The sequence below is a fragment of the Calypte anna genome, chromosome 4B, assembly GCF_003957555.1.
Source record: "Calypte anna isolate BGI_N300 chromosome 4B, bCalAnn1_v1.p, whole genome shotgun sequence".
NCBI classification, from domain to species: Eukaryota; Metazoa; Chordata; class Aves; order Apodiformes; family Trochilidae; genus Calypte; species Calypte anna.
In genome coordinates this window covers 17,723,740-17,742,512 of record NC_044249.1, presented here as the reverse complement: position 1 = coordinate 17,742,512, position 18,773 = coordinate 17,723,740, and the positions used below count along the sequence as shown (strand labels likewise).

Below are 18,773 nucleotides of genomic sequence, written 5' to 3'. Positions count from 1 at the left end.
AGCTCAGTAGAACCTGCTAGAATATATTATCCCCAAACCTTACCCCTTGCAACAGTGCCATTAAAAAGTGACCTGTAAGTAACTGGGTAAAAACAAAAATGCAAATTTCTGGAATTAAAAAAACCCATAAATTCATTTTATTTTAAAACTGAGGCTCATCTCTAATAATGTACAGGTGCAACCATTTAAAAACTGAGTTCTGCTACAACCCAATGTATTTACAGCAAGCAATACTCCTTGAATATATATCATGTTCTGTCTTAACACTTAGTTAATAAAGGCTGTTTATTTGTACAATATACTTTGAGTCAACATTTCTAAAAACAAGAAGATTTTGTTTGCACTCCTGTTTAAAACTTTTGTAGATGTTAATCAGCAAGATCAGTGATGTTTTAAATACATTATTCATGCTGAGTGGTTAGATGTTTTATGCCAATTTGAGATTTTACAGAAATTAGAAGTACTTTGATATCCAGAGGCTTTGTAGGGCTTCTCCAGATGCTGATTGATCAAAACAAATCACTGATGTTTATCTTTCTGCTGACTGCCCTCCAAAATTAGTCGATCCTAGAATAAGAATACAAGTATAAAGGAAAAAAAATAAATTTAAAAAAAAAAGGAAAAGTTGGTAAGACTAAAAGAAAATTTTAGTCCTGTAAATTATATGGGGAATTTATTGAAGCAGGAGAGAAAGTGAAAACTATCAGATATTAAAAATATGAGCCATACTTTTTGGTAAGAGCTTTTGGTAAGACTCTTTTAATGAGTCTAAATAAACTCCTTTATATTTATATAAAAGAATTAGGTTTCTCTTTCTGTAAAAGCATTTTTGCCATATTCCAGTTTCAAATATGTAAGCGAATGTCCAAAGCATTGTTCTGCATGTGAACTGCAATGAACTCACAAACAGCTCAAAGATGACTGCCAAGTTCAAAATAAGTGGGTTTATTAACCTTGATTTCTATGTTATTTAGAGACTCTATCTGGCTCATGCATTATTCCACATCCTATAGCACTGTTCAGCTGCCTAATACTTAATGTTTCACTTATTCTCAGAATACCACAGTTTCATTTTATGCTTTTTTCTCTGCTGGACACAATGAGATGTCAAGTGTCATCCACTTTCTAAAATCCTTCATTCAGTTACACAGAAACCATCTCCCATTCATTCTTTGAATTATAGCAAATTTTTCTCCTTCCTTCTCATGTGTCAGCTCAACTATTTTGCTTTATCAAAGGACTCAAATTAACTCTCTCAGTCTGCTACGACTCCCATGAGCTCACTGGACTTTCTCCACTAAGGTTTCTCTTTTCCTTACTTGAGATCTGTTACAAATTATTTTTTGACAAACTCGCTGGTATTTGTCTGGAAAATAATTATGGAAATCATAAGATTTAAATCTCTGTTAAAATGCTGTTCTGTGGTGAAGTGAGAACACATTTCACAGCAGATATCCTAATGCACTGAAGGCTAAGGCAAGGTAATGACCAAAAACTTCAACATTTTTCATATTTTGCTAAGAGCTTACTTCCAATTTGAAATGTCATTTTTGTCCTGGTTAATTTATGCCTTATTTACTCTCCTTCAGTAAATAAGTAATAAACATGCATTTTGCTGAAAAATGTTCAGAAGTATGAAATCTTATTTTCTAAAATATACTTGCCTAAATGTTGTCTTTGCAGAAGTCCAGAGATGGTGATTGGATTTCTTGGTAAGGATGACTGTGGGGAAGGTGATGTAAATGGAAACAGCTGAGGGGTTCTGAAATCAGAAATTGCCCATGACGCTCTTCTGCTGCTTTGTGATCCAGATGATGGTGTAAGTGAACATCCATTAAATGGTAGCCTTATAGGTGTGGATCTATTAATGAAATTAATTCATGGGTGTGATTTGAGGCTATTCTTATAGTAGAAGAGATTTCAAAACCCCTCAACTTCATAATGCTAATATTTAGTTAGGAAATGTTATTGTGTTCTATATAGTACTTAACAAATTTTTACTTCTTTAGGATTTTAACTTACTTTACAAAGCAGACAGAGAAAAAAATGATATGAGAATCAGAGATGGAAGAAAAGAGTTTTATATATATATTAAATATTTTATATTTACATTTATATATTTATATATAAATATTTATATATTTATGTGTTAATATTTATATATTATATATTTATATATTAATAACACATATAAATTAAATTTTGTATTTAATTTTATATATATAAATATTTTAAATCTGGAAGATGTATTTGGTTTAATGATTATAGGGAACAAGACATTGATTTTTCTGAAACTCTTTCATGTTTTTAATTTGTCTTAATTATTATCACAGTCTGAGATGTTTTCAATGTTTAGATGAGAAACCTGAAACACCTGCTACACACTGCATGAAGATGTGATTCAGAGAACAGCTCTTGCTTTGATATTGTGTTGTCATCTCTGATTTTTAGAGGACTAACAAAGCAGACATGTTGTTGCACATTGATGCTATAAAATCACTACCCTTTGTTAGAAAGTACCATGACTGTACAGATCCACAGCTACAGGAACTCAAGTTCCCTCTGCACATTCTAGAAGAAAGTAATTTCAAAATAAAACCTTATGACAACAAACACAGTCATATAGGTGATAGCTCCTGCACATTAACATTTCTTTAGGTAAGAATATAACTTCAAATGTACACAATAGAGGCCATTCCCTCCTACAAGACTGTAACATCTTGGAAAGGTATTTAATTACCTTGTAGATCCTGCTCTGCTGTTTTGACTTGACATTATTCCAGATGACTGAGAACTCCTGTAGGACACACTCCCTGTAATGATCAAATTTTTGAAAACAGGACCAACATGAAATACCTTTTCTATTTAAAAGATAACTTTGGAAACAACAATTGGTACTTTAATTGTATTATCTGTGGCAAACTAATGATAAGGTTATTCAAGATGTTAAAATTCTGCATGATTACATTGGATAATGAAAGATGATGAGTGGCATGAGAAAATAAAGTCATCATGTCACTTGAGAAAATGTTAAAGTAGCCCAAAAACCTTTTAAAATCATAAGAGTGCTAAAAGCTCATTATGTGGCTGGAGGTGGATTCTATTAACCAGGTGAAAAACTGCCTGAGAATGGAGCAATACAGAAACATCCTGAATGTGGAATCAAGTATGGGGGGGACACACGAATGGAAGACCTGCAGAGCATTGGGCATTCTGGGGAACTCCTCACAATTAAACAGTACTCAGGGTGACAGCACTGATTTCAGACTGTTGCTAATATTTATATCAGAGTGCTATCCAAGTTCTGCAGTTACCCAGGAATGAAAGAAAGTACAGGCAGGTAAAATGTCTTATACCCTACCACAGTGATATGGTGAAAAAAAAAAAAAAGGAAAAGAAAAAGAAAACCACCTTTCTGAAGATATTCTTAATCTCAACTTAATTATCTTGTGTTTGTTATTAAATACTTTTATGTGATGTTGTGGAGAATATTCATTTCTAACTAAAACTAAACTAAAATATAAAATATAAATAACTAGAACCAAATATATCTATGAAGGTTAATAGAGAGTCAATAACATGTATGCCTGTTACGTTCAATCATACACATAATTATAGTATTTTCTTTGCAGCTGTTGGCTATGATTGCTCAGCAAAAACTATTTGTGTTAAAATAATTATTCACAGAACAGAATAGGTCAGTACTAGGAAGACTTACTTCATTCTTCATTTTTCACCATTTCTCATCTGCTGGATTGATGTCTACCTTATAAATTCTCAAGGGTCTTTTCCAATCAAAGCAATTCCATGATTCTATGATTCTAAAAATCATGAGACCTACCCTACATGATTGATTCTATGATGATACCTCAACACAATTCAAGTTTTCTCAGTAAATTGCCAGTGTGGATTTTAATGTCTTAATCCTCTTAATGTAATACAAATGTTATCCAGTTTGGAACTTTATTTTTACTCACCCATACGTCCATCTTGTGGTGGAGTTATTACAGATAATCTTGCTGGACCAGTTGGTGTCTCAGGCTAGATGAATGCCAAGGCATTAAATACATGTAATCAACATTTTAATTATTAAGATATTTTAAGCAATAGTGTTACATTTTTGAGGTCTATAAAGCCTGCAGATTTCTGGCACACTGCACTGCCAGTTGCCTTTTTATAGCACTAAAATGCAAGACCTTGGAAGAAAGTTACAATTATTTTGGGTCCATGGGGTAGCATAGGTGTTTTAGGTTTATTTCATGTCACATTCAGATAAGAAAAAGATTAGGCACTTACACCATTTTCTGTGCTGAGATTCCTTTCTTAAGCTACCATCTCTTCCTGGAAGTTACCCCTCCTAATCAGAATACTAATACTGTGAAAAGTTTCTGCCATCACTCTCATCTTACAGATGTCATTCAAATCTTGCCATTTCCTACTCAAAAATCAGATTCTAACACTGCTTCCAGACCACTGACTTCTAAACACAGCTTTTTGTTAACATGTAAGCACAGACAGAAGCAAGACCAATGGTCAAGCAGCAAACAAAATTGTTTATAGAAGGTGACAATAATTACTGGCTTGATTTTTTATCCATCATAAATGGATAATGTTTTGAATGTTTCAAATAATGTTCAAATGATGTTTCACATCAATAATGCTTTGAAAATCAGTATGATGTGAAGAGTATTAAGTGATTCACCTCTAACTTCATACATCTGCAATGACAGCATTTACCTCCAGCCTGATCTCCCAAAATTCCCTTTACAATCAAAGATAAAAAGGGATGAGATAATGAGTTTCCTTTAGAATGAGATTAATCCTACATACAAATCCAGAGATTACACCTATGGATGCAGGTCTGTCTATGGATATAACCAGTCCACAGTTTATAAAGGAAACCCTTAAATACTAGCACAGATCTAATTAAGGTGAATATCCTACATGTTTTTCCATTCCCTAATAGAGTAGATGTAAAATTTAACTGCAAGTCTCAATGTCATGCATTAGCAACATTTATTTTGGAAAGAGTTATAACATTTTATACTATAAGCATACTGAGTTTACAAGAATTTGCCATTTAATTTAGCATCATAAATTTAAAAGCTTGTCATGCAGAGAATATTATTCCAGAAATCATTATTGGGTTTTTATTTCTTTTGAGGGACCTTCTGACTTCTACTAAACATCATGCATAGTTGAATTCAGCATAGACATAAGGACTCTTTTGAAAGAAGGGAAGATGTTAATTTTTGCCATACTGAGTAGGAGAAATCAAAAATATATATATAAATACATGTATTTAAAAAGAAGACTTACCTTCCTTATTGGTGAAGGTAGAGGATCAATCTCCATTGACTCAGTTCTTACAACAAAGATCAAAATAATTGTAGCATTGAAATAAAAACAACACATTTATTACAATTTCTACAATTATGTTATATGCTCATGTTAAATTTGACTGATAATAGAAAAGCATAATACATAATCCACAGCACATAAAAGTATTTAAGACTTTTTCAAACGCACAAGCAGGAAAAAAAAAATCTATTGATTCTGAGCTTTGGTTTAGATATTTATGCAGAAAGTTTTTCTGATTAGCATTGCTTTTCTTGTATTTAGATCACAATAAATATGCATATTTATGAATTTGCCATTTGTCTTCACAACAAGACCATTCTGAAATTTTATTTTTTAATAAGTGAAGTCACAGTCACAGTATAGAGTGCTTTCAGATTGAGCAAACTGTATGTTCAATTTCTTTAAAATTAATGAGCCTTACTGGAGTTCATCCCATCTATTTTCAGACCACAACAATGTACATTGAGGTGTTCCTACAATTAATTTAGTTTTTCTCTACACCCAATTGGAAGAATTCCTCACTAATCTGTCTGTGTACCTACCTGCCTACCTACCTACCTAGCCTATCACCCAGAAAATCTTTATAAGAAGTTACATCATGTCTTATAATTTTTTCCAGTGAGAACAAAGTCAATATAAACAAGAAGCTATTATGTACATTTGCATTGGTAAGACCCTGCCCAGTTCCTTCATGCTTATGCAGTGTACAGAAACAAAGCAGAAAATCAGAAAAAATACTTAACTTAAACTCACTACCAAAAAAATTACTTTTAAAATATCAGTATGTTGTCACCATGACATTATTTTCATTTAAAATAAACAGATTTGTACCTACATTTCTGAAGTGGAAGGATGACTAGGATGAAGAGAATATGAAGAATAACCATTCTGTTTTCTTGAAGGAACTAAAGTCATTAATAAATTTAATATTAGAACATATCTATATCCAGTGATGTGTATTCCAGAGTTAGTATCTTAAAATCACACTTCTTACTGGAAAGTCGATTTCTACTTGTACTGGAAAATGGTAACTGTGTAGTTTGTTCAGGAGGTTTCATACTAAAGGGGAAACAGAAGAAAAAACAGATATAAAGTGAAAGCTCCTTTGTTTAGCTCATTTCTCTAGTTGCTCAGTAAGCATAAAATCAAAGCATTTTATCCATCAATAGCTGGTTTTAACATCATACTATTTACCATGAGACAAACTAAGATTTTATTTGATAAGGTATTTATTTCTCTGTATCAAAACATCTGTATCAGTCATTAGATGTCCAACAACATCAATGCAGGACAACTTATTGAAAAGCAATTATGGAACAGCAGATGTTAAAATACAGCTATAGTTGAACCACAGATCTTCATTATTAAGTATACATTTCCCAGACTTTGCCAATAACCATAAATAAGAGGAATATGTCTACTGTGCACACAAGGAGAAGCCTTAAGTCAGACTCTCTTAAGAGAGCTCTGAAAAATCTGAAATTTAGTAAGAACTCTGTATTTGATATATGCAGGATGCATATATTTAAGATGCAGACAAGAAAAATGAGGCAGTGAGTAAAAATATATAAACTGTTCTAACCCATTATATACATTGGTTTCTTTATACTGGTTTTTTTTTCCTTTTTCTTACACCAAGCAACATAAGAGAGCACAATATAGTACCATGTACATGCCAGAGTCAAGAGAAAGTCTATACTGAAAAAAACACAGAAAGGGAATAAAACTCAGCAATATTTTGCAATTAATTTGCTGGCTTCATGAACTGGCTTATTAAGCAGATTTCAGCACCCTTGATCACTGGTATTCAGAAAGTGACATTCATGAAGGGCTTCCCTCAAGATGGATCTACAGGGACAAGTCCATTGCAACTGTACACTAAGTACTCTTAATACTCATATTCACTGAAATGGAAAAGCAGCTCAGAAGCCAGAAGTTTTTTAAATATTAGAAAATAGGAAGGATAAAATAGGACATATAAACAAATATTCTAAAGACAGAAAATTACACCAGTATTGAGGAAAATTCCATAATGGTTTTTAAAATGTGATGTTTTCAAACAAATAATTGCAATAAAATTTAATGAAATGAAAAGTAGTAGCAGAGTTCACTTAGGGATCAATAAGAACTTTGGATATCAGAAATAAATCAGATTAAAAGATGAAGGCATATCAGTCAATAAGCAGGGGGATAATGTTGAACCACCTCTTGCCTATCTCTTTGATGCATTTTTGAAAAAAAGTAATTTAAGATGAGTCAATAAGTTGATTTTTACTAGAAACAGAGAAGATGAGAACCATGTTATGAAACTCTGGTTATTTTGTAGATGGGCTAGATACTAGGAAATATATCATAGTACAATCCAGGTTTATGCTGGAAAGTACAATGGAAAAAAGCACAAACTTGTTCATATAAATACAAATAAAAACTTTAAAACTTACTATCTATGTGACTGATATTGCTAAAAGTTAATTTTTATAGTAACTGCTGACTTGAATTTAAAAATACAAAAGGATTTCTTCCTGACAGGTTTGATCAATGTGAAGAAAATGGATCTGATGAAAGCAATCATTGTTCATTTATTTCTGTAAAAATAGGCTTCTTATGTCTATACAAAATACTTGAGGAAGGCAAACTAAGCATGACTTTTAAAATTTTATCAATTAAATTTACTCTTCTCTGATTACAAAGACTATTTCTTATTTACATTTGCTGCATTAAATCTCTTACCATTGTATCTGATGCATTTGTTGTGTTACTTTCTTGAGAGATTCTTCCAACTTTGCAGTCTGTGAGATAATCATAGATTATTATGTGGATCCATTAAACAGTCAGTCTGAAAAAGATAATGCTTCTTTTTGGCAGTAAGAGACTTAATATAATTACCCTTTTTTAAGTGTGCTGGTAATATTGGATTAATGAATACTAAGAAAAGTGCTAAAAAATAGCTATTTGTATTTTTCTATTTCTCATTTCAGATGCAAAATTCATTCAGTTCTTTGCAGATTTGGTTTGTAGTAGGCTTATGTAAAGAGTATTCATTATTATTTTACAGATGTAGCAAAAAATATCTCCATTCAAGAATGCTAGGAGCTTGCAAAATTACAGAACATTAAGGTCAAGAACATTAGGTCAGCTCCCTTGAATGTCTATTTTTTACAGACACATGATAATGCATTCGTTTATGAAGGATGTAAAATACTCAATAGCCTCAATACTATGTCTGTATTTTTTTCCTAAGTTTGACTGTGTAACATTAGTCCTTCCTTACTTCCCACTATTCCTATTTTTTAATATATAAAGAATAAATTTAAAAAAAAAAAGAGTTTTATCATCCTGTTTTCCCTTTTAATCTGTCATCCCAAAGCTAAAATGTGTTTTATTTAGAACTTTCAAACTATAATGAGCTGGCATTTATAATGACAGAAATGAGGCAATCCTGATAAATTATTCTAAAATAAACCACACTAACAAGACAAGCATGAGCAAAAACCTAAGAAAATCACATTTAGACTTACCTTTTGTCTTTGGTATGCTAATAAATGTTTACGATGTTTTTCTTGAAATTCTGAAATCTAAAAATAAATACAATTATATCAATCTTCATTTAATTATATTCATGCAACTTCAGCAAAGAGTGATGAAGAATTGTTTCACAGTATTCAATTTTTTTCTATATTTTAATAAGTACTTAACATCTTTTCTTGAAATCCCCTGCAACAAAATATTCTAAGTTGTTAAAGTATAATAAAATTTATTTAATCTAGCATGACCTGCCCTGAAGTTAGTAGATTTATTTGACTGTGTTTTAACAATATGTTCAGAAACAAGGTAAAGGCATTGGAAAGCCATTTTAGCTGCAGTGTTTCTTACTCATTAGTGTTAAGCAAACACATAAAATTAATGGCAACATAAAAAGTAATGGATCTTACTGGCAATTATAACTTGCCTTGTAAAAATACCCTGTTAATGAAAAAATAATTGTTAGACACACTGGTGGTGTGTAACCACTTCTTGTGTCCAAATGAGGGTCATAAACCATGACAAGTTAAAAGTAAAAACACGTAAGGTAGGGAAGAACAAATTACAGCAAGCAATAACTTACTAAGAAACCTTTCTTCTCCTTCTTTATCAGAAAACTGATAGAAAATGTGCAATAATAGAGTGAATTAAAAAAAAATTCAGAGAAGTGGAGGGAAATCCACAGTGGAGTAGAAGATTCAAAAGGTTATTTTTTATCCACTGTAGAAGAGCCTGGGAGGTTCCCCAGTTGAATATTCATTAAAGGATCAGAAGTGTATTCAGAAGAACTGATGGAGGAAAGAGCCACTCACCAATGGCTCTGAGCTGCCTCCCACCACACAGAAATGAGGACTTGGGTCACAGTATGTGACAATATGGGTCACAGTATGTGAAACTGTAAATTCAGTGCTCAGCTCCACTCCAAAAAGGAAATCAGATCTTCAAGCAGTTAAAAAAGGAACAGAGAGGAGAACATAATTACTACACTTTTATAAGTTCCTATATCCTCAGCCTGTTTAACATCTCAGAAAGGAAATAAGAGGTCTGGAAATAGCTCAGATTAGTCAAAGACCTTCACGAAAAGCACTGCCCTATAAAGCAGAACTCTCCATGACTGAAGACAGCTGAAGAAGGGGTGCATTAGCAGTCTAATACTAATTGTTAGCACAGATGGAATGCATGGAATGATTGCTTTTTCCTCTAGAATGGGATTGGAGATCAGATCAAACTAGGAGGTAGCAGGTTAAAACCTGAAGGAAATCATCATCACACCTGTGAACCTACTCACTTGAGAGGGGGTAGACTACATGACCTTTATAGGTCCCTTTCAACCCTACATTACATGATTTTATGAACCTCCCTTCCAGACTATGTGATAGGTGCTAAATATTCAGAAAACAACATGACTGTTACATGAAGAACAACATCCACCACTTCTTCTGAATGCAAAGGCATCAACCCCACCTTGAGAACTCCCTGTGACACAAGCTGTTGAAAGCTAGGAGGCTGTTCTGAAGTCCTACCACTACATGCCAGCCTTGCTCTCATACTCTTTCCCAAGCATTCATTGTTGTGACAAATATGAGAGTAGATAAACCTTTGTCCTGACAGAGCAGAAACTCCTCTTTTGTCTTTTGATGCTGGTAGAAGTTCTGGACATACTTTTATGCATTAATTACATTACACATAGGTTATCTCAGGCTTCAGAAAACCCACCTTAGCCCTCTGAGAATGTGTACTTTTTTTTTCTGTGACATATTACAGAAGTTTTCCTTCACTTGTGATTGGTGATATGATCTCTGGATTTGTTACGTTAATTTGTTAACTGCTGATCATCATATATATTTTTAGAGAGTCTGTATGGAAAGATAGAGGAAGGCTTCTTGTTTACCTCAGGTCAACCATGCAGCTTAGGAGGAGTGCTGAGGAAAGGGACCATACTCAGCTTTGGAGAAGTTTTTGAAGTATATAGAGCAAATATGAATCCAGATCATCACTGAAAGAAAAGGAGGTGATCTTCCCTTGGGTACTTTTGTTTGGATCAAGAAGCTCACCACAAGATCAGGTAAGTGCCAGCCCAAGGAAGCTGACAGTACAAAATGAAGGTTACAGATGGGTGCAGGGAGGAGGTAATAGTACAGTTCAATCTGGACTGGTTGAAACTGACACGGAAATGCTCAGTAAGAGGGTCAAGGAGAAGGGCAAGTTATAAAACCAGGCTGAGGAGATGCAGAAAATGAGGAGGCAATTGGCATTATCTTGCATTCATTTAGCCCACACAGGTTCTGAAAAACTAAGCCTGAAGGAAGGGAGCCTGAAGTTTACAGAAGGCAGAGAAAAAATTTGCCTTGAAATCATTTATTGCATCTGCTTGAAAAAAGCAGAGCTGTTCAGATTGGAGGGAAAAGAGAAAAAAAAAGCTCAGGACTTTAGCCAGCTCAGGTTTTCACTGTGTAACTTTTTATTGCTATAATTAGGGCCTGATATCTGGGCATGTTTAAGGTTCTGGCAGATCTAATTTTTCCTTGCATAGCATTAAAAATGATTTAAAACCATTAAAATAACCAGACTAGTGGTCCTCAGAGAGAGTTTGAAAACATCAGCAGTGACCATAATGAATAATTTAGGCTTTTTTAAGAACTTTGAAACTGTGGTATTAAGGAATTAGAGACAGTAATGAGCATACATTAACTTTTAAGCATTTGTTCATATATTTTTCCATGTATATAAAAGTCAGTAGAAGTTGCTGATTATTTTATAGAGTTAAAAGTTTTAAAGAAGATTCACCTGTGTTATTTCTTTTGAATATTTCTTGCATAACGTATCTATTCCCATGAACAGTGATTGAATATCAGGATTTGTCTACCAAGAGAAGAAAGTATACCAAGGTTAGCATTGTTGTTTGCAAGTTACACTAAATAAAGCAATATGTGAAATGTTCCTTAAACTGATTGATGTATATAAATAAAAAACTGATCAAGTGTAGAAAAAACTACAAACTGACAGGTAGAGTCACTGAAAACAAGCCTGGTTTTATTTAATGCCCTTATTAACCCCCTGGAAGGCTTTGTGCTTTTGTTTAAAAACATTACACACATACATACTGATTGTACCTAACAATTTCCAGAGGACATTCAGGGAAGATATTGTGGTCCCCTGGAAGAAGCATTGCTTCAGACCAACTGCTAGGTAACCAGCAGTCCCCTTCTGGAATCCCCAGTCATACGGATGAATCTTATAACCAGTAATGTTACAAAGTGCTTTTTTGGAATTATTCCAGTGCTGACTGGGATCCCTTTTTGTGTCTCCTGCCTGCTGTGCAGCAGCCTAGAATAAGTAACAAACCTTGAAATGACAGTTGAATTTTTCACCTATTTTATGACTGAGACTTTAAGTCAGAGATCATGATGTGGCCTCACAAAAACAGTCAACTGTGTCTTTAGAAAATGCTAAGTACTCTATACCTAAGCTATTATGACACTAAAGATATATTTGTTATTTGCATTGAGAAAAATGGTGAAGAATGTCAAGTGAATTTCAGATTTATAGTGACATTTGGACATACACCCTGGTCGATGTATATAGGTAACTCCCTTATAGGTAACTCCCAATATAGGTAACTCCCTTAAGTGTTGTTTACTCCAAAATACATAAATTCCTACAAAAAATAAACAAAATGCAACCTCAAAATAGTTACCCTAGTTATAGTATTAAGTTAAAATAGTTTTATTACCAAGAACTAACAGTGACTGTGTAACAGAAGATAGCTTTATGGCAAGCCAAGAGCTGAATAAAAAATCAAAACCAATACAAAAATACTTAGATGATAAAAGATTGTTTACAGAAAAAAAGGCATCCTTCAAAGGTATCTTTCAAAATTCAATCAAAGGGAATGGAAACTGTGTCAGACAAACTGTAAATTAATCCTAGAATTACAAAATAATCTCAAAAAGTTTTAAAAAACTGAAAAAGTAAAGAAAGGTGAATTATGGAAGAAATGAGAAGTAAACCACCTGTGAATTAAGCAACCATTTTCTAGTCCATTAAGAAAACAGACAGGCCAGTGCTATCACTTAAATTAAAAAGTGAAATAAAAAAGAATTAGACTTTTCTCCACTTGAAATACATATACACACAGACAGCACATTTACCTACTCCAAAAATAGCATAAGCCTAGCATAAAGTCAAATATTGAAGATTAAACGACTGCATTTGCCAAATCTACTTTCAACGTGTGCTTACATTCTATATATTTTAATAACTATAGTCATCTGAATCTCCTAGGTAAGGAGCTAAATTTATAACTTGGATTAGAAACAAATTTATATCTTTCTTTCCTCATATTCTGACATCAGCTACTTCAGTGTCCTGTATATCAATTATCTGAACAAAGATGGCAGAAAGTTTGGTGACTGCAGAACTGTGCGTGTGGCTGTCAAACCACTTCTGAATATTGATGAGCTGTACTTGCATTTCTCTCACCAGGAGAACTGAGTTGCTCTTCCTTGCTTTCCCCAGATACTCATTTTTATAGAACTCACAGGAGGAAATTAATTGTATTTTAGACTTCCTCTGCTATTCTGAATTTGGTTGACACTAGCCAAAGCATTCAAACATTTCCACAGGGTGGGTTGGCAGACTGAGAAAGACAGAAGCAGGCAGACAGCACAGTCTAACCTGTCTGCAGTATTTAAGCAAAGAAAATACTAACAAGATAATAAAATTTAATCTAGAAAGATTAATGTGTTCCTAAAAATACATTTGGCATATTTAAAATGTATTCATAGGAGCCAAGCTATAGAAAATCTATGTAGGAACCTAAGAAAGCAATGACCTTGATTTAAGAACTTATCATGATACTCTGAAATAATGAACCACAAGATTCTGATTTATCATAACACTAAACCATTCTCTGGGAAAAAGCAAGTGAGGCTCGTGAGACAAAGAAGGAAAATACAAAGGTGACAAGCATGCATTACTGTAAAGATGAGAATATCTAATGTGTGGATGTTGATTGCCCCAATATACACTTTAATGAGGAATTTTAACACATTTATAGGACCTCTGACTCATTGCAAATTCTTCCATAGTGTCAAGCTCATAAAGGTTACCAGGTCTATTTCCACTCAGGCTCCTGAAATATAGAGCCACTTTTCTATATGCATCTTTAATTATCATTCCAATCATTTTATCTGTTCTTAATCAAGGCTAAGCAATCATCATTAATGTCTTTTTTTTTTAAAGAATATGGTAATTTGCTTCCTTCGAGTTCTCTGGAGCAGTGGAAGGTTCTAATGAAAGATGTAATATTTTTGTTAGTATTCCAAGCATTGCATTTTTAAATTCCTTATTTTTTACAAAAATTATCAAGTTCTGTTGAAATTATGCAATTTAGGACTGATCTTACTTCAAAATTAGCTTTGTTTTCAGGGAAGTGTTGGACAATATGACCTCCAGAGGTCCTTGACAACCTAAATTTTTCTGTGACTGAAATTAATAACAGCACTTGTACCAAGGGTAGGCTGATATTGAAAGCTTATTAAAATACCTCCTTTAAAATTTTAATAGGGGCTTTTTGGATTTTTTTAACTGGTTGGTTAGTTGGTTCACTTTTGTGTTAATTTTTCCTTTGTGTTATATTTCCTTTCTTTTTTTTTTTTTTTTTTTTTGTAGCACTTTTTTCTCCCCCTCATTTCAGTTTTGCAAGATTCTGTGCTTATAAATATGAAATATGGTGTAAGAAGTTTTTTTTACTTTTTTATATACTGTATGCAGAGGTAGAGATTTCAGTATTTTGATATACACCATCTGAGTTCTAAATATATCTGTAGAGAAATCATGCCCTTCTTCAAGGTCACTGCTTCAGGGTTAATCCCAAATCGTCCTCTATTTCATATACATGATTATCTTATAGACTTGTAGGACTTTGTGTGTTAACTATATTGAATGCTTTTCATATTTTTCTTCTATCTTTGTGAAGCAAGCTTGCCTCTTAGGTAAGCATCAGTTTAGGAAACATAAATGTTTTAAAATATTTTAAAAAACATAAATGTTTTTTAGGAAACCAGCTAAGAAGAGGATTCCTAAGAGAAAAGGTAAAATTAAATCTTTCTAGTGATTTCTCAAGAAAGGGAATGAAAAACTTTTCATTCTCTAGTGAATATCAAGAATTCCCAAGACTTTTTGGATCCTCTTTTAAACACATGGCCATAAGGACAATAGTTAAGCTTAAGTGAAAATGGGGAAGTAAACCAAACACACTTGAAAACACTGCTGTGCCCCCATGCACATTTTTTATTTAGTCCACTCCATGAAATAATTCATTAAAGTCCATTTTGTCTGATGTACAAATGCTAAAGCCAATAAGTATTTTCTCAACATTTTTAAATTAGCTGTTGATGTTACACAGTGGTCAGTCATGGTTCTTGAAAAGGTTGGAGTGATTTACAGTCCAGCAGATTCTGAAAACCTAAAGAGTCTCCACAGGCCTTTATTTGAAAAAATCCACAAAATTAAAAGCTGTATAGTGCATAAGTACCAAAGTTTACCCATATATCATCAGTAAATATTCATGTCACAGCTGGCAAACAAAATGGAAGCATACTGTAATGTAAATAGTGTAGCTGTTAAGGAAACAAGAGATTGATGTAGTAGAACAATACTAAAGTTCCATTTACCTGTTTTGAAAGGAGTAATGTACGACAAGGAGTTCTACAGATCAAACATTCATCTTTTTTGCCTGTAAGGTAAAGGCACATTTAAAATATACATCAAACTCAATAGATATTCAATACATTTTTAATAGAATTTGTGCTTAATTCTTTGTTTGGAGCTTGTGGAAGGAATCTGAAAATTATACAAAAAATGCAGATATACATGAATAAAAAAATCTGTTCTATAAAAATTACACACAGCTCCAGATGTGTGAATATCATCAGGTCTTCCTCCTGCAAGAAGCATTCATGTAAATGATTTTATGAATACCATTAGCATCAATGAATGCAGGTGACTTTTAGTTCCTTTGATTTAAATAAGACTACTTGCCTGGTTTAATTAAACGTATGCTTAAGTGCACTAAATGAGTTAGAGTCAAGCAAACATATGACTTTTTAGATTGGGGCCCAGTCTGTCTCTCTCAGTAATATATATGAAAGCTTAACTTAAAGAATTCATAATTTTACCTTGCAAATTTTTCCAGTTAAAAAATCAACACATCAATTTTTAAACCATTATCCTTTTCAAAATGCCTCTTTGATAATTTGCAAATATACCACAAAACATATCTAGTAAATAGATATCACTACAATGTTTATAATTGATAGTTTTACTGTCTGCTTTCCTTCTAAGGATTCTAAGGATCAATGTTTATAAACATATTTAAAGAGCAAATACATTCAAAGTGTGATATTGCTATTATTGAATTCACAGAAAAAAATTATATAATCTCTCAGGGTTTTTTCTGACAAACAATATTAAGAGCAGAAAGGAAAGCTGTTGTTTAGATTCTAGGATTCTGCAAGTTGTATTTAGAGGCTTCATCTTATGATCTTATCTCCTCAAAGCAACGCTGTGAAAAATTTTAGCCAGAAGTTTTCTGTTATGAAATTATGAAATATAGATTGATCATTTACACTGTTTACCTTTCCAAGAAACAGGGCATTTAGCATTTCCCTCAAAGGGAAAAACATTTATATTTGTCTGATATTGTTTCTTTTGGAAAACAATATCCTTACTTCATTATCTTTTCAACAGATCTTCATCTAAGCGTATCACAGGAGTCCCAGAACATAACTCAGGAATTACATACAACACACAAAATCTTCAAAACATCACCTTCTACTCTCAATGCTGCCAAAAATCTTCAAGTGTTTCAGTGAGTGATATTTAAAATCACTTAAGAGCATTAGCAAAACCTGCCCTAAATAAATCCTGCGTTTTTCAAAATAGCTCTTTCACTAACAAAAAGCATGCCTCTTCCAAAATCAGACAGAACAGAATGCCATCTTATGTTTTCTGCAATGCATTCATGGATCATAAGAATGCAGACTCAACAATTAAAGCCTTAAAGTCTAAGGCTTGCTCTTAATTAAAGCCCCATTGCTCCATCCAGATTCATCTGTGGGCAGACACAGATGGGTTTTTTTTCATTCTTCAAAGAAAATCAGTAGCAAGAATGGAAAAGTTTAGCAATTACACTCAGTTGACAACAATTTTTCCACAGTGAGTCAGAAACGCTAATTCCTAAGGTAAGTGTGTACATGCCAGCACAGCTTGGCTGCCTGAAGCAGAGGGCTGAGCAGCCCATGCCTGCAGCAACCATTACCTTTCTGCAGACAGACCTCACAGATACCATGGCCACAGCAACCTTTACCTTTCTGCAGACAAATCTCACAGATATGGCCACATCAACCTTTACCTGTTTGCAGACAGATCTCACAGATATTGTGGCCACAGCAACCATTGGCTTTCTGTAGACAGAATTCACAGATATCATGGCCACAGCAGCCTTTACCTTTCTGCAGACAGACCTCACAGATATGGCCACAGCAACCATTACCTGTGAGATCTGTGATCTCACAGATACAGCCACATCAACCATTACCTGTTTGCAGACAGCTACCACAGATATCATGGCCACAGCAGCCATTACCTTTCTGCAGACAGACCTCACAGATACGGCCACATCAACCATTACCTTTCTGCAGACAGACCTCACAGACATCATGGCCACAGCAACCATTACCTTTCTGCAGACAGACCTCACAGATATGGCCACAGCAACCATTACCTGTTTGCAGACTGCTACCACAGACATCATGGCCACAGCAACCATTACCTTTCTGCAGACAGACCTCACAGATAACATGGCCACAGCTTGTGAGGCTGAATCGGGGGGTAGGCTTGCGGGGCTCGCAGAAGCACGAATTGCAGAATACCGGGACGGCCATGAAGCAGAGGGACAGTAGGGTCCAGCAGAGAGCAGGCACCTGAGGCAGATGCCGATCCTCCCGCCACTGCGGGGTGATGCCTACAGGCCCCGCTCCGCCATGTTCCTCCGGTCTGAGGCAGCCCCGGGCCCTGAGGTGAGGGGCGGTCGCACCTCTGCACCCCTCTAGGGGGAAAGGGCTGAGGGCAGCAGGCTTTGACCCTCACACCCTAAAAAAAAAGGGAGTTTTCTGGCTTCTCACTGCCAAACTGGAGAGAGTGCCCATGCAGTGGATGCTCTCAGAGAGTTGGCTCCCTCCCTGAGCCCAACTGAACCGGGGTGGCTTCACCGCCTGCCCTGTTCTCCCCACAGAGGTGGCCCCAGCAGGGGCTGCCATCCAGTGTGTGGAAAATGGCATCCAGTGTGTGGCTTTTCCCTCCTTCAAATGCAGGAACCTGGGAAGGTAACCCATTTCTTGTCACAGGTTTGCTGTTGCTTCTTCTGGTGTGGAAAAAAGTGCAAAGCAAGGAGTTTCTATTTTGTTCACTAAAAAAACACCCAGCACTTGCTGATTTCCATTGAATAAAATCTTAGGGGGAAGTTTCCTCAACGGATCTACTCGTGCAGGCTGGACCTCTGGGTATGACAGAGCCACAAACCTCTGGCTTTTAATTCATAAAAACTACTGTCCCCAAAGCGCTTCCTGAAAGAGCTATGATTCAGATCCCACTTTATAGAGTTAATTAAAAATCTGGAAGGAGACTGAAAACATTTCATCAAAGCAAGGATATTTTATTATTATTATTGCTGCAGATAAAGAATGAAGCACTCCCAAGCTCTAGTCCGGTTTGAGTACAAACCTAATTATAACTAAGGAGAATAATCAACTCCTTTCTAAAGGCTCACATGATGCATCCCCTTTTGGTTTAAATGCTTAAGTGTATTAAGTGAAGCTGAGTTAAAT

General features: G+C 34.5%; 1 protein-coding gene across 1 annotated transcript; it reads right to left on the bottom strand.

Annotated features, from left to right (window-relative positions):
- Positions 1-529: 529 nt before the first annotated feature.
- RNF212 (ring finger protein 212) lies at positions 530-17,831 on the bottom strand. Its single transcript, XM_008501859.2, has 12 exons — positions 17,720-17,831; positions 15,561-15,622; positions 11,671-11,745; positions 8,880-8,936; positions 8,092-8,150; positions 6,356-6,420; positions 6,197-6,266; positions 5,320-5,365; positions 3,978-4,041; positions 2,741-2,813; positions 1,665-1,861; positions 530-567 (listed from the first exon to the last, which is right to left on the bottom strand). The coding sequence occupies exons 1-12, from the start codon at positions 17,829-17,831 to the stop codon at positions 530-532; spliced, it is 918 nt and encodes a 305-aa protein (XP_008500081.2).
- Positions 17,832-18,773: the final 942 nt, after the last annotated feature.